Here is an 18465-nt window from a genome sequence, read left to right as displayed (position 1 = left end):
AAAAGGCAATTTTAGCAAAAGGGATTTAAATTAATAGTTATTCCAAATCTCCTGTTGAATATTTGCGACGAAGTAAAAGACCAAAGTTATATACATTGTGACCTTTGTGAAAAATTTGCTTAAAAATAGTATTTTGTTTAGCTTAAATAATGTAGCTTTTATTTCCGAAAATACCTTTAAAATTAAAAATGAAGCATTGGATCTATTTGACACCTGGCTGTCAATTTCAGTTCTTTTTTTCTTTCTTTAATTAGAAAAATACTAAAAAAATAATTATATAATTGTTTATTTATTAATTAAATATAGCAAGCCTTGATTATAAATTTTATTATTTCTGTATCCATATCTCCATATTTCAATGTAATGAACAAAAAAACACTTGTTCCTAAGAATCATTTTTAAAACTTTTGTGATACGAATAGAAAGCTTTTTACATTATCCTAGTTCCAATCAGTTTAATTTCACTTTAAAATTTCCGAAAAGACATAATTTATTCAAGGGGCCAGTAACATCAGCTGTTTCTGTGAATCTCTTTCGACAATCGTATGCGGAAGTCCCGAGGATACAAACGTTCATTTTTCATTCCCTTCATTCCGATGTTTCGTTCGATATTTCGTCCTTCCGAACCGGATCTTTTCTGTTTGAACTAGGGATGGAGAAAGATCGATCGATCGAAAAGTCGAAGATCTAAAAGTATTAGATGAATCTTTAAAATTAAATCGATTTCTTTACTTACAAGTAAAATACTCGTCTGTAATGCTCTAGGATTCTTAGAAACAATTCAAGTATTAAATTGAAGCAGAATATATTATTTAGAAATTTTGAATTGTTTGTGAATTTACTGAGTTCTCCCATGAATGGATTAGTGGTTAGAACTATATGATTTCAACCAGGTTCGATACCAGCCTCTGTTAGTCTAATCTCAAGCAGCAGTTACATCGGTTTTGAATTAGAATTATTGGTATCTAATAGTTTACATTTTTCTTCGGGAATGTCCTAATTTTAAATGTGACCGTTGGATTATCTTCTAATAGCCTTCAGTATTAATAATAAATAATATCTATGATAGTAAGAATAATAATCAATTAATTGTTTACTAATAATATCGTGCTTAAGATATAAGCATTGCTCAATACAGCTTATACAATATCTTATGATTCTGATTGCAGTATTTTTTAGAATTAATGTTTGTTGTTATTTAAAACTTCATTTTTTTAAATCGAAACATAACAGAAATCCTAAAAACATTCTGGTTAAAACAAACTGAAATATGAAAGATTACAAGGTTGAATTCAAGAAAACTGAGAAACTACCAAACTGCTAAACTATAGACAAATTCGAATAAAAAATTATTGGGATACTAGAAAAATCGAATAAAAAATATTGGGATGAATAAATAAGCTAGTGCAATGTGAGGCATATTATAAATTTAATTCGGTATATAATATGTGATCAATAATAATAGCAATAACAGTTTTTTCAAAATGTCGCTAATGTTAAAAAAAAATTACAATAGAAAGCGTAAAAACAATACACTATTACAATTACAATATTATAATTGCAAGAAAATTTGTTAGATTTATTTTATGCATTTTTTGTCAATTACACCATTTCTTATGTATGATTTTTGAATATATTATTATATTGAAATATGTAAAATATTTCACAAAATATGAATAATATGACTGCATTGAGTAAGTACAAATCCAAAACAGCAAATTAAGGAAAATTGCACAAAACGTAGATTTATTTTAGGAATTTTGTAAGTTACAAATATATGTATTAGCAACGAAATAGCTAACCTACTTTAGAATATAAAAACATGAATACTTGAATCACCTTACTTATAAACACTTAATACTACAAATCCTACAAACTAGGGAAAGATAACGTTAAAAAAATATCGAATTCGTATTACTCATGCATTTTTAGGCATAGATATATATTAAATCTATGTCTAAAAATGCATAAGTAATACGAATACGATATATTTTTTTCATCGTTATCCATCCCTAGTTCCACCTATTTGGGCACAAAGCGAACGTAATCAGTAGCGCGAGTCCGCGCGTACACGTTGTATTAGATTCAGGTTTATATCAGGTATCTCCCGGTTCCCATATGACGCGTGCCCGCGCCGGCTGCTGCTGTCGCGCACATGTAATCATACACTCGCTCGCCCGAAACACGAGCAATCGGAAGGACGATTGAGATTCGCCGGGAACAACTTTGCTTTTGATATGTATATGTATTACAAATATACATACAAATAAACATATATATATATATATATATATATATATATATATATATATATACACGGGCGTCGCCTACACTGCGATGTACTTTTAACCTTGAACAGTGCACACAACGCTATGCTACCATTGACATTAAATATAGGAGGGCAATATGTGCTCCTCCTATTTCTCGTTTGTTAATTAATAGTATTTTATTATTTTACACAAATTTAGTGTTAAATCAATTTTTACATCATAATTAATGTTTCTTGTTTTTCCGGGTTTGGTATGTATAATTTCCTCCTTTTATATATTTAAATTTATCGTCACTTGTGTATTATGTGTCGAAACATCAAGTGTCGAAACGTATAATGGAATAAATAATTTTGTTATTTAATCTTTTTTTTAATTCGACGGTTGGGCTGAATTTTTTTTACAAATATATATATATATATATATATATATATATATATAATCTGAAATTGATGTTGACATATGTATTAACAGAGTCTAATAATCGGACATATCAATGAAAAACATTAATTTCTATGGATTTTAAATAAATGATAAATAAAGCCAGAACCAGGAATTGAAAGCGAGATAGGACATAAATATGGTAGTAGAAGTTTGAGAAGTAAAACGCCATAATAAACAAGTGTGAAAAAAGGGTCAAATTAAATCTGGCCTTCGCAAACTACGAATCTACCTTTAGAAAGAGTACCAATGATTACAATAATGTTATTGAAAAATTATTAATGTATAGCCCTAATTCTGTAATGTAGCTGAGTGGAGTAGGATAGTCTCAGAGATATCTTGAAATTAAAGTAAAATGATTTCCAAACAATTATTTATATTGGCTTTTCTCTAAGATAATCCGTTTGCTATCAAAATGCAATTTCCAATCACCAAAAAATGTGGAATCATTTTTGGCGATCAAGTCAGCTTTGAGGTGAGATTAGAATAAAAAAATATGTCATAACATTTGAGATATTTTTGTAATTAATATTTTTATTTGTTTGGAAATAATCTGTTATAAATTATTACATTCCCACACATTGCACGTTCACTTAAGTTTCATAGATAAATAAAAAACCCTATTTTTATGTTTAAAATTAACTTTTTTATTTAATTAATCTGATTGCAAATAAAGTTTGTGCAAAAGTATGTGAATTTTATAACGGTTTGTTATTAACACTTTAAATATTATTAACGGTACTCTGCTAAAAACAAGTTCATAGTGTAAGGGTATGAAAAATTATTAAATTTTCTCTCTTCTCTTGTTTATAGTTAATATCTTACTTCTAAAACTTTTACTTTTGTGGTGTTATTTGACTTTCAATTTTCTGTTTTTTTTTAATTGCGTAATCGTTCATCAGTCCTTAAGCCTTATAAGCTTTTCTATTTTTTTTTCGATGACATGCACATTACAATTTAAGTCTTATTCGGTTTCCTTTCCTTCACAAATATATCCATTACTCTTATTTTCTACCCAACTCCATGTAGTACATCTTCATTTGTTAATTTGACGATTTTATTAATTTTCCATACAGTCCATATTTCTCGTTCGTACTGATTCGTATGCCAAATAGCATTTAATTTGATTCCGACAATTAATTTACTCGCCAACAGTCTTCTTCTTTAGCAAATGACGTTTTTTGCGTTTAGACCATATATTTAATTTTATAACCGGGTTTTAATTTAATATATCCAACATTGTTTTTAATTTTCAATACACTTTATTCAAAATTCATTATATTACGGATTGAAAGACATAAACCTACCACTATTATTGTTATTTTAATTATATTTCTTTCATCGAGCTGGTTGTGAGTAAGATCTAGGTCAACATCTATTCATCCCTCCTGATACCATTCTCATGATATATATCCCCAACGCAAACAATTCAATTAATATAATTCATTTCTAGACATCTAACACCAAATATGTTGGTTTTTTTATGTATACATTTGTAAACGATTGTTTTGCTCATTAGCAGGTGCTTGCATTCTGAATTTTTTTACTTTCCCGAAAGTAATTTATAGCCAACTCAGACAATGAGGAAAGTATACTCTTGTAGAATTGGTTTGCATACACCGCTAAGAATGTTCTTAACAGGTATATCTCGAACGAAATCAATTAAATTGATATATATGTACACCTGCTAGAGGGAAAAACTTACAACAGTTTTGCTAAAGTAGAACAAATAAATTTGTTTTACGGGTTTATTCCCCATAATATTATGAAATAAGATCATCTGAAATGGATAATAAATATTTGATTTATTTGAAAATAAACGGCATGTTTTGTTGGTATTTTATAATTGGCTGCAACTGGGGCATCTGGGGTAAATTAAAAGACTAAAGGTTATTTCAAAGGATAGATTGCTCGGTTTTTAAAATACATTGGTTCTACAATTATATATGTATTATATTTCGATGATATCGATTTTTAAAAAATAATAAAATATCTGCATTCACAAAGTGATCTTCCTTTCATGACGGACTAATAAACTCAAACAACAAAACGATAACGCGTGCCGGGGTTGCAACAACTGTTGCCCAATGCGACCGTTACAAACGGCTGATTCACAATATGAAATTGAATGAAATTCAAAAATAAATAAATGAATTATTGTCAAATGAGTAAATTGATGAACGACGAGTTCATCACACATTGAGAGTGACATTGTGTTTTTCACTGATGAAAACTTAACATTTAAATATAAATCATACCACCATTATACTTTAGGTAAATTATGTGATACTATATTGTATCTATACAGGTTATTGTTTAAGTATTTTCTTCAGAACACATTCTCATCATCGTAACAAGAAAAATTCACCCTTTCCACTCGGATGCCGCAGCTTCGGCGGCAAAATACACGTAACTCTCGAAATTCGCGAAAGGAAAGGGTTAAGTATTACTTCTAATGTGTTTGTATTCTGATTGATATTATTTTAATAAAATAATTGAATATAATCTTGTGGAAATGTTAAAGGTATATAACGAAAATATTATAGCATATTAAAAAGTTATTGTTTTTAATTATATACGTGTGGTGTACAGAACATCGTTTGTTGGGTCAGCTAGTATATTTATAAATATGTATATATATATGAAGCTAGTATATTTATAAATATGTATATATATATGAAGAAGAAAGTTTAATTCTAATTTATATAAAGAAAATTTTAATAATTTGTTAAATATTTCATTCTTACAGGTTTATACTTAGCAAACCATAAAATCATTATTTTGAAGCAATGATTTTGCACAAAATCACGATTTTGTTCGTTATATTATTTGTATTACTAATTAAATAACGATACTCATCAGAAAATGCCTAAAAATATTCATTACATTACTCATTATTTTTTTTCCTTCAAATATAATTTTTCTAGATAATTTTATTGTATACAGATTACTATTTCCGTATTTTCCGTTGCCATCATTTAAAAGAATCGATTAATAATATTTAATATATGTTAATTTATAAAATACCTTACACCAGTCTTTAATATTGAAAATAAATTGAAACAAATTAATTTTGATATTTATACTTAATTTTGTGATAAAAAACTTGAAAAAGTTCGAAATTAAAAAAAAATTAAGTTTAACCATATAAACTCGACTGAAACCAATTGCATTGAATTTGATAAAATATTTATTTTTATATTTTTTATTATTTATTTATTAATAAGCAAGCCTTAGCTAATAGTAATAAATAATAAATTCATAATTTTTGCATAAATTTATCAAGACTTTTACGGATCATAAAATCTAACAACACAAGTGTCTTTTATTCGTGAAGTTAAATTCAAACATAAAATTGGATGAAATTGAAGCAACTTTTCTACCCGCATTTTGAAACAATATAAAATTCATCCATCGTGAAGCCGTCAGGTCAGTCCGACACCATGTGGTGTCTGATGATCACTACAATGTTCCGGTTCGCGGATCATCGCCCTTGTAGCACCAAACACAAACACACGAGTCTTTTCAACCACTAATAAGGAAATGAAAATTTCAATATATATAGGTATATGACTATCAACCACTAACGTATTTTATATTTTATATTTTAGTCGAGCATCCACCCTAGGATTTTGGACAAAAATTCACTGCTGTTATATTATGCACTCTTGCGTATAGTAGGTGCACGTGCAGCATATTACAGAAGCGTGTTCTCGATTTGTTGATGTTCTTGAGGGAGGTTTGTGAATTATCCAACAGAAATAAATTTTGAATATTAAATATAATTTCAAATCTATATTATAAGTAGGGCTCGCCCGTAGGTAAGCGGTTAAGAGCGACGGGACTTGTTTCAGAGGTCCCGGGTTCGATACCCACTTCGAGTAGTCTGTTGTCAGGCAGCAGTGACAACGATTTTCACTTGGAAATATTGATAGCAATATGTTTCCAAGTGAAAATAGCCCTTGGCCGGCATTGCTGCACCAATAAAAAGTCAGCCCTATTAGATTAATGCTAATAACAAAATCATCAAGTATGGATGAATTAACCATGGGGTTACCGTCTAAAAAATATGAAGTAAGGAGAAGTTTCAGCCCAACAGCTCGTAGGACGTAAGGTTCTGATTGCTGTTAAAATATATATATATATATATATATATATATATATATATATATATATATATTATCAGTATCACTATTACCATCGACAATTTGTTTGCAATCTTATTTTTTTGTTATACTTTTGATAACAATCTGCCATACTAAGACTTTGAGTAATTGTTTTGATTGTTATATGGCCTTTTGAATAGATGGCAACCCAGTAGTTGTCCAATCCTGTTATGACTAATTACTCGAATTTGTTAGGATTTTTATTATATATACAGCAATACTCACGCGAGACGATACTTGAGGTTATATTTAATATCTATAACATCAAGTGAAAATTTGGCATCGAAGCTGCCTGATGTCAGACTTGGCCGTGGCTGGGGTCGGGCCAGCGAATCTGAGACTAATTTTTGCTAGCCAACGTCCAAACTAATTATGCCACCACTGAACCCTTGATTACAATCAAATGCTAATTTAAATTTATAGAAATACAAAAATTAACGAATCGCAGACAAAATTAATGACTAAATTTTTCCAAATATAAAATACTAATGCCAGTTCTATTTTCAATGCTGATATATTTAATTTTTTATTTATATTTAAATTACAATCTATCTTATAATTAAAAACCATTTAGCAATTAATCTGAGACTTAATAAACGTATAATGTTTTTAGAAAATCATCCATTGGTACGTTTTCTAATTTATGAAAATATGTACTAAATTTGATGATAATGATATATCTATGAACTAAAAATTTTTTATAGTTGTATAATTTGTTTTATGAAATGTAGCAGTATTCTTGATACTGCAGTAACTCTTGTTTGCTTATAATAGAGAAGATTATTTTGACGATTTGGCAGACGGGTGGTATACATTTTAATGTACATTTTTTTAAATATTACCCTCATTGCATGTTTCTATGTTTTGCAGATTGAGATGTGATTGTAGATAATACAAAAAAGGGTCAAAATATATCATACTTTAGAATACTTGATCTACAACAGCACATCTAACGCGTCAATAAAACATTAAACACAATAATAATCTAGATAGGGCTTTGCGCACATGTAAAAGTGTGAAAATTTTATTAGAGGGTCCATAAAAAATTTACTAAATGAGATATAAATTTATTTTTACCACATTGTTAAATGCTCCACATTTAATATCTCTAATTGTGTTCTAAATTAGTAATTATTGTAATTGCATTTATGTCTATATGAATGTCGTCCAAATTTAAGGAAGTTCATAAACAATCCAAAATTTACTTGAATTTTATTTAATTGATTTTTTAATTTAGGGATTGAAAGCGTTGCCATATTTTCAAATAATCAAAAATAAAGTTTTTATTTTTTTAAATAAATGTGTTTCCAAGTGAAAATAGCTCTTATCCTGCATTGCTGCACCAACAAAAAAAGTCAGCCCTATTAGATAAATTCTAATAATAATATCATTCAATATAGATGGATTAACCATAGGGTTACGATAAGGTTCTGACTGCTGTTAAGATATGAGAATAATAAAAAAATGAAAACATTGACCGAACATTTGCGTTTTTCAAAAATATATTGCAAGATTGACTGATTTTTTTATTATCGGCAATTTTTTGCTTTTTTGGTCCCGTATCTTCGAAACGGCTAAACCTGCCTTTGCTAAAATCTAATCAGCACGTCAATAGTAATATATATTTTTAATTACTTTTAAATATAAAAATTATCATATTTAATCATCAATCCAAAAATTAGGCCGACGTCTAATGAATCAAATGAAATCAATTATTCACGACGTCATTCTCGAATGAAAACGTATCTATATCAGAACATACTAACACGTTAAGTACTATTAATTATCTAGATTAAATTCCATTTTTGTAATACGCATAATATACTGAATAATAAAATATTAATAACAGAAATATAATCAAATGATAGCAATCAGTCTAAAACCTTACTCGGCCACATGGATTGCGTTTTCTGTCATGTAGAAAGCGGTTTATTTGGATATGACAAGTTAATTGCTGGTGATTTTAATTTCAAATTTAAATAAATTACTTGGAAGCAGATAGAAACAATCAAGGAAAAAGTAAAATTTACTGTCACGACGTTAAGTAATTATAAAAGCACTGGAACTAACCCTTTCAGAGATTGCTATAAATTTTAGCATTTTGTAAAAAAATATCTAAGAAAAAGATAATATTGTGAATGTAAGTTCTTCAATGTCCACAAATTCATGCGAAATAAATTACATGATATTTTCCTTACTTGGTTCTAAAAATTATACACCATTATATATATACGCCAGCATGGACGTTTTCGTCAGAATGTGGCGTCGAGTTCCCATCAATAATATATTTTGTTGATAATTAACTATACGCACTTACACACACACACACACACACACAAACACACATATATATATATATATATATATATATATATATATATATACATATATCGTAGTTATTTTTTAAGATGGTTACTACTTTATACCATTAGTACGTAACCCTAAATCAAAAAACGATTCATTTATAAAACATTTGATGAGTACATATAATTCCTATAATGTAATTGGTTTTTATGAAATCCTATTTGTGTTATTATAGTCGATAAAAGGAAAAACATTAATGAACCAGATAGTTCTCATACTAATGAATAAATATAAAGCTGTCCCCGCTATTTAAATAACTCATCACTAAATTATTAATGTGGAAAGGAAGTTTAATGTCATACACGGGTATTTGAATCACAATAATAAAAAGTATTCATATAAATACTACGGGTTTTGTGTCAATAAAATATATGAGACGTTTTGTTTTAACTTTATATTAGACGGTGATGCGAAATTTTTAAACAACTTCTATAATCCAATCGAAAGTAGGACCAAACTTATCTACAAACATGAAATTGAAAAACTTAAATTTTTTCTAATTCTAAACTTCGAGAAAAAGTATGACTATTTAAACATGGAATTAATATTTCAAAAAATCTTCATAGAGAAAATTTTATCTTCCATGAGAATAAAATAAAATGCAAATCCAAACCAACTAAATAAAATTTCAATAATACATTTTTTTTGCGCTCTAATTTGACTTCGAAACTTTCATCTCTTTAATCACCGTTGATTATGAATAAGTATGTATTTTTTACGATACTGGAACCCAGTAGTTATCAATATTACGAAAATTATTATAATATAAAACATCAGTTTATATCTTAAATACAGTTTAATAACATCATATCATATCAAGTAAAACACGTTTGGTTGTTAATTTACGATCAATATTTGTCTTATTTGTGAAAAAATCTTAATAAAAGACATAAACAGGCATGTTCACACTTTGTACATCAATAAACATTGTTTTTAAATGGTAACTGTAATGTGTTCTGTAATTAAAAACTGTTTTAATTAATTCGGCAAAAATATGATGTTAATTTTTGAATGTGAAATCTCAAACGATAAAGAACTTGTTCGAATAAGAGGAACATTTTTGTATAAAGCAATATTTGGTATATAATTACATTTTAAATATTGTGATTATTTTAATTGAAAATCATTTAGAATTAATGAACGTTATATAGGAGTTTAACATTTTCATACATTTACTGGTTACATGGGAATCATTCAACAAAATTTTACAATATTTTATTAAAAATTATAAGGATACAGTCAAATTTTAACCATTTAAAAGAGTTTTATATAAAAAGCGTTACAATTTGTATGAAATTTGTAAGTAACAAAATTCAGCTTAGTGACCTTAACAAAAAACTGTTAAACTAGTTGAATTTAACTGGATTTGGGGCTTTATAAGATAATTTTAAAGATACTTCAATATATAGAATTTTCAAATAAGAATATTAAGTTAAATACAAAAAATACGGCTTCGTGGTTTATAAATTAATAGCGATAGAAACATTGAATTCAGAAAAGGATTATAATTTTTTATCATTATTCTAGAGTGCATTTGTATCTTAATTCATGAAATAATGAGTAGTACTGCCCTAAGGCAGGCCTGTGAACTGATTCAAACTCCAACTCAATTCAGGGAAGAATATTGTGAGAGATTTACTATTGCCATTTCACACAGCAGTGCCCGGAAATCATTTGGAAATACACTTTTTGATATGTATTTTCAAGTAAAAATGGGCATCACTGCTGCACGATAGAAGGTTGTCCAGAGCGGGGTCCGAACAAACCAGTCTACACGAGTCAGTAAGCTTAATTATACAAAGAAAACATCGTCCAGTCATTATAGTAAGTTCACCTCGGAATTCGAGATACCCAGCCCCAATAATACAAGTACACCCTACCATATGTAGGTTTTGAGACAACTTAGTCATAAGTATTTACAGACGTATAGGTATCTGTAATTGGGTAACTCGAAGTCCGAGATTCTTACCTAATTTAAGCTTTAATGACTGGACTAACAGACCAAAATCCTTAGAATGATCGTGAACTTTCCCTGCTATGTAACTAAGAAAACAATCTGCAATGATTTAAAAACAAAGTTAACAAGAAGCTACGAGACTTTGCATCAAAAGACAAGACTGAGTTAGGAAACCAGCCTAACCAGTTAGCAAATAATCTTTTACAACCTGGACAGAGAAGGGGGCTAAAAAGAACTTGGCCACTGGATAACGCCTGATCAGACAAGATAATTTTGTTGGAGATTATTTAAATAAACACAATATGTATTTAGTTTTCAGTTTGACTTATAGGAATATTTTACATTTTTGATTGCTAGAATAAAGTAGAAAATAACAAAATGGAAGCATGAAAGCAGAAGTTCGAGAAGTAAAAAGTGAACTATGAACTGGAAGGCAAAGGTGGTCAATAAAAGGCGGTGCACTCACTCCACAGACCTATCTTTGGGTCGGGTGGAGCACCAATACAATAATATTATATATAACTCGCGTGTCTCAATTACATTTCATTTAAACAAAACAAAACAAGCCAGAATCTCCCTATTCATGATACAGTTCTACTGACCATCGCCGCGGTAATTGAAGTGATGCAAATGACCGCGCCGGCAGATGTCACAGCTGCACACAATACGTCAAGGTAACTGCGAAGTGTGCCACTCAGGTTTTAACTTTTAACTTCATCTTCAACTTTAATTGAGACGATTATTATAACACAGGTTCTTCGTAGTCGGCCTAAAATGCTAAACGTTTTATCACAACCTACCCCAACGGCTGCGAGGAGTGAAGGATTAGCAAGGAAGCTGGTGGAAAAAGGTAGATCGATGATGGCTGAAATTTCCTGTTGCTCTCTTGAATTATTCAAGGTACATTTTATTAGTTAAACATGTGTTTTGTTATCATCATTGTTATATAAAATTTACCACGAGTCAATCCAGTTTTAGTAACTTCAAAATTGCTTTTTGTCATGCAGCATATGAAACATTAAGATTTATTTCTAATGCGTAGATTTTTCATACTTAGATATATAGTCATTTAAGCTTAAATTAGGTAAGAATCTCGGAATTCAAGATACCCAGCTGTAAGTCTGTGAACATTTGTATATTCACACCCTAAAGTTGATCTCAAAACTTACATATCGCAGGGTATCAATACTATATGTAGGTTTTGAGACAACTTTAGGGTGTCAATATACAAGTATCTACAGACTTACACCTGGGTATCTCGAATTTCGAGGTGAACTTACTATACTTATTTTTTCCTTTCTCAATTACTGTTTTTCTGCTACAAGAGGCATCACTATTTTTCGTCTGTTACCTTTTTGTTGATTTCTTTGAAATATCAAGAATGGTCTATTTAAAATTATAACATCACCATAAAACGGCTTAATTTTGTAAGTATTAAATCTAACACTACAATTGGTATTTTTTTGCTTAATTATAAAGATCATAAACTTATTATACTCAGGAATAATTTTATAACGAGTTTTAATATCTAGATTAATAACAACATAAATATAATATACGCGGCAGGTGTTGACGAAGGTGCGATAAAATAATTCAGTGATCAAATTGAAATGCTTCTGTAATTTTTTTTTTCAAGACATGAAGTATTAATTAACTTTTGAATTGATTTAATAACTTTAATAAAAAGTTTGAATTTTATAACTCTTCATTAACTTTTTGATAGAAATTATAATTAAATGAAAAGTATTAAAATTTGGCTACGACTTTTCTGCTAATTATGAAGAACGGCTTTGTAATTTCTTATAGAATTACATCTTAGCTTTTTAAAATCGGTTCAGCGGTTTTTGAGAAAACATCAACGAAGATCGGCTCACATACACACATGCATACTACATACACACATGCATACATACATAGTCAAATGCCAAATCGAAGTTTACCGTATTATTAATAAGTGCGATGTTAAATGTAGCCAAAGTGAGGTGATAAATAGACTCGATTTTCATTTTATTAATTCAAATCAATTCGAATATGAAAAAAAACAAGATTAGTTTCACCATAGGCCCCAGTAGGGTGCTCGTTTTAGTGCAATAATGGCTAAAGTTTTTGTCATCTTGGGATGTGAGTCCGGTAACCTAGCTTGCAAACACACAAACAAATCAAAATTCTAAAAGGTAAATGACATATTTTCAACACATTTGTTACGTATTAAAATGTCTGATAAAGAAATCCAAGCTCACGATTTAACTTTACGTAAAGAGCAGTGGTGTTGTCGAGCCGGAACGCACCGGAACGTGGTTCCGGCAAAAGAAATTAAAAAAAAATCGTTACAAACTATAAGTTTGTATGAGCATGTCTATTTTCTGCTACTGGACAATTTAAAAAGATTTACTTGTTAATTATGGTTAAATTCAATTTAAGTAGAATCATTTACATCCACTTTGTTCTGTAGTAAATCTCAGAAATATCAATAAAATCAATGCAGTGATTTAAAATAGCCGTGGGTGGCAAGATTATCGATTTTCCTCCAGGAGGTAACGGATACGCCTCGATCTCCACGAGGGCACCTGTCTCTCGCTCGCGACATTAATCGTTCCGAATGAATATTCATCGACAGGGAATTATCAAAATAAGGAAAGTGCTATTGACAAATACCTGTACTGGACGACGAATGATTGACGTGCGGCTCATTCTTCAGCTGCTGAACAAAAATTACTAACGAACACCGCCAAATTAACGAGATCTGCTTGGTTGTGGGAAATCACACAAATCGTAATGATTTAGATGAGAGGCGTTGACTATCACCAATTTGACCATTTTTGATATTACATATAAATCAACAGAAATGGAATAATATATGAAAAGGTTTTATGTTTCAAATGATAAAAAATTCATTTAATTCATTTTGAAATAATAATTTAATATGTTTTATCAAGTTAGTGGAACTGTACATTATCACAATTGTTTTTTTATAATTTTATAATTTTATTTGAACAGCGATCAGAACTTATGGGTTCTATGAGCTGTTGTGATTAATATCTTACAAAGCACGTTTGTTTTTATTACAGATGGCAACCCAAACAGTTGCCACATCTCTGTATGATAATTTTTTATTACAATCTCTGTAATAGGGCAAGTATGTCGCAACAATGCCGGGTGAGGGCTATTTTTACTTGGAAACATATTGCTATCTATATTTCCAAGAGAAAATCGTTGTCACTGTTGCCTGACAACAGGCTGCTCGAAGTGGGTATCGAACCCGGGACCTCTGAAACAAGTCCCGTCGCTTTTAACCGCTTACCTACGGGCGAGCCCTATCACAATTCTAATTCTATATTAATTGAATATGTTTTTTACACCATGTTGATATAAAGTTACACTCACTGGTTTTTGATTTTACATTTTCTGAATTTCTTTTTATTTTTATCTTGCTTTATATTGTAATCACATAGAAGGCGTTTCAATGAAAAAACTGTTGTTTTTTTTACTATATTTTAATCAAAATTATCTTATGTTACTTTATATTGTAATCACATAGAAGGCGTTTCAATGAAAAAACTGTTGTTTTTTTTACTATATTTTAATCAAAATTATCTTATGTTACTTGATGTCTTATTATCAGTTGTAACTAAAATTAAAACTAGAAAAAATTTTAGTAGATAATGTATATTTATTTAACAGTACTGATTGTGAGTAGGACCGTTTCTTGCAGTTTATTGTATCTTTTTCATAATCAACGGTTCAGAAGATTTAAATGAATTTTTGATTAAATTCAGAAATCAAAGATGCAATAAACTGAATATTTTGTAAACGATCACTTGGGTATTTATAATTGAGAAGTTGGTACCAGAGTGGACTATCCCACAAATCGGGACAACCTGAGATTCAATAAGAATATGATGAGTTTTTTACTAAATAACGTTGACAAAGTGAAATAAATAAAATCATTATATCTGTCGTTAAATGGCAGCTAAAAATCTGCTTTGGCTCTGAAGTTGTTTCACGAAAACCCAGATTGGAATGTAGGGCTTCTATTTTATCTATATTTGATTAAATTCAGAACTCAAATATGCAATAAACTGAATTGATTGTATACGATCACAAAGGTATTTACAATAGAGTTAAATGGCAGCTAAAAATCTGCTTTGGCTCTAAAGTTGTTTCACGTTTCACGAAAACCCAGGGAATTATCAAAATAAGGAAAGTACAGGAATATAGGGCTTCTATTTTATCTATATAATGAAAAATTGAGTGAAATAATGTAAAGATGAATAGTAAGCATATAAACTAATTGGTGTTAATATAATTTTGAAAGATTTGAAAAAAATAGCAAATTTGACACGTTTTGATGGCGTTGACGTATGATTGGGATAGTCCACTTCTGTTTATGGACTGGCCAATTATAAATAGATGAAATATAAAATTTATCTAAAATAGTAATTAAAATAATCATGTTGCATGTTGCAAATGAGGATAAATATATAATAATTAATAATTATTGAATAATGTTAAGGATTATGATGTAACTTTGAGTAAAATTTATTTTGTCTTAGTTCCCAACAACAATGATGTCTTTGTCAATTTCCTTAATCAATTTCGAAAGTTCTCATTCAGTTTACCGAATTCCGCATCTGAATTTGTCATAGCGGGCGATATTCGATCAGAGATCAGAGATATCAACTTAATGTAAATTCTCTCTCTCGATCGATGATTTCGTTTGGTTCTCACGCAATCGGCGTCGCGTTTTTCGCTAATTTCTTTCAATCATTCGGCTTCACGCATTACATGCATTTTCGCTAATGACCGCACGTGACGATATCACATATATTCGAAAAGTACGCCCGCGGTGATATCTTAATCCATTGTATTCCTTCCAGGGAAAAAATCGATTTTCGATCGAAAAAAACGCGACAATCCGGTTTTGATTTGGTCTCACTAATTACTGCACAGAAGCCTGCGACATTTTTGGCACAAGCTGCAATTACGGATTGGCATGTTTTTATGTTATAACATTTTTTATAAGATACCGAAAACTGATTGGATGCTCATATCCAAAAAACTGGGTGCGAGTTGGGCGATTACCATCAACTACATCTGTATACGCATTTTTATATGTACATATGTACAGGCATACACACGATTATACATACATAGCAAATATAATATCTCTCAATAATGAAATTAATTATATATGAACGCTTTGCAAACACAATGTTCCAAGTAGTAATATATAAATATATTATTACTTGAAAATATAGATAAAAATTGTTGCCAAGTTAAAATATTTTTTCGGGCATTACTGCAATAAATTCAAAAATCATCACAATCAGATTCAATTAGCTTTCTAGAATATAATATACGCATATCAATACTAAACTTCAAGTTGCTTCTAAAAGCTATTACTTAAAATTGAAATAGTTATATTTATTAATTTCACTAGGTACTCAATTATTGGATATGGATAGGTACTCAAACTTAATATTTTTTCAGTCAAACGATATTGAATATTTAATAACAAAAAACTTTTAGTAGACCAAACAATTTATTTCGTATAGCTAGAATCACTAACAAGGAAGGATTTATAAATAAATACCTTACAGTCCTTCCCGATTAAATTTTAACGGTCTTCGGTTCTTCGCCCCATAACGGTGGATGCTATGACGTCCAATTCTAAAAACTGACGGTTCTCTTTTACCACTACTTATAATTTAGAATTAAAACCTTATAATAGATACTTAATTATACACAAAAATCCAAATGTTAAAGTGAAATGATTTTAGCCAACTGTTGCCATTAATTGCGAAACCTAATCTAAATATCCACAATATTAGTTCCAAAATGCATATTTAATACCTCATAAGTAATGGCCAAGTCACATGAATATGTATCTATATTCAAAAACATAGACAACCGGTGATAGGAAAACATAAGAGCGGTGATAGGAAAAATAATAATAAAATTGTTGCTGCATTCGAAAGAAAACTCCCTGAATTCACGAATAACTTGACATTCCATTAAGTTGCATTCAAAAAGCGTGTTTTAAATCGTATTTCACACCATAGAGAGAAGTCTAGTGTTTTATTTAAGAATATAAGTATTATTATTGTATGAATGTCCAAAATCCATGGTCTCCTCTGTTCAAATCCACCAAAACACCTGCCAACTCACGCCGCGACGGCTGCTTCATCAGAAATCTCGATTTGATTGCAGGTTGATGATATCACTATCGTAAAAAAACGCTTTCAATAGGCACATGGACTGTTTTTTCATCGTTTCAGGTCCCGACAATCCCAAAAGCGGAATACTTTTAAATGCTACTTTGTAAGATTTGATACGTACCTGCCAAGTACCAAATTATGCTTTAATTAGCACGTACTTGTTAAGTATGTGGTTCGTAATTGTAAAATCAGATGGATACTTGAAATTGTTGTCAAAATTGCCATTTTTAGATATAATTGTAGCAATGTCAGATTTTGTATTCATAGCTTATCAACCATCGTTGAATTCGCGTTAAAAATAACCCAAACGTCCAAGTTATTAAAAAAATGGCATAAAGACATAAAACAACTAAGACTACTTATATGTTTGTCGTGATTTTATAACAACATAAGAACAGTAAGAAATTACTCAGATTATGTTCAGAAAAATCATTTCACTATGTTTTTGTCCAGCAAATTATCCTGTAAAACAAAGCACAGTCTGATTTTTGTAAGGTAAAAATAACAAACTATATTCTGAAGAATCATTTATATTTCTTTCCTAAATTCAAGACACTTTGTTTCTTAAAACTATTTTAAATTACTAATAAATTTTGTATATTCTCTGACACAGTATTATATAAATTTAAATCCTAATAAAATTTTAAAACCAATGTACAAAATTTTTACAATTTTTAAATAGTCAAACAGTGGTGACCATATAAAACTGTTCCAATTTCTTTGGTCTACTAGCTGCTAGAAAACGAGTGTTTATACAGTACGGGATTTCCAATATTTGGATTCAAACCTTTAGTGCAAAAATATTACAAATTACATACTTGAAATAATAATCTATCATTTTTAAAATGATTTGATACTTATGCCTAATTTTGGTGATGACATCTTTAATCATTTGATCATCGAATAAATATTATATCCAAGGTATCAATTCATTAAAGATTACAAATCAATTAAATAAATTAATTAGCTATGAATTAAGTACACTTAACTAACACTTTTGTCCTAAACTATACAAATATAATACATCATTAATTTTGTACTTAATACTTAAT

At 29.4% G+C, this 18465-nt stretch overlaps 1 protein-coding gene across 1 annotated transcript in view; it reads left to right on the top strand.

The window, feature by feature from the left end:
- Positions 1-11969: 11969 nt before the first annotated feature.
- LOC113373552 (zinc finger protein with KRAB and SCAN domains 1-like) overlaps positions 11970-18465 on the top strand; it is a 34544-nt gene continuing 28048 nt past the window's right edge. Inside the window, exon 1 of the mRNA XM_026613843.1 lies at positions 11970-12095. Within this exon, the coding sequence (XP_026469628.1) occupies positions 11970-12095 (126 nt within the window). The remainder of the gene's footprint in view (positions 12096-18465) is intronic.

The sequence above is a fragment of the Ctenocephalides felis genome, unplaced genomic scaffold, assembly GCF_003426905.1.
Source record: "Ctenocephalides felis isolate EL2017-DRISC unplaced genomic scaffold, ASM342690v1 CF-g0.4_SCAFFOLD_01604, whole genome shotgun sequence".
Taxonomy (NCBI): domain Eukaryota; kingdom Metazoa; phylum Arthropoda; class Insecta; order Siphonaptera; family Pulicidae; genus Ctenocephalides; species Ctenocephalides felis.
This window is presented reverse-complemented; position numbering and strand designations above follow the sequence as displayed.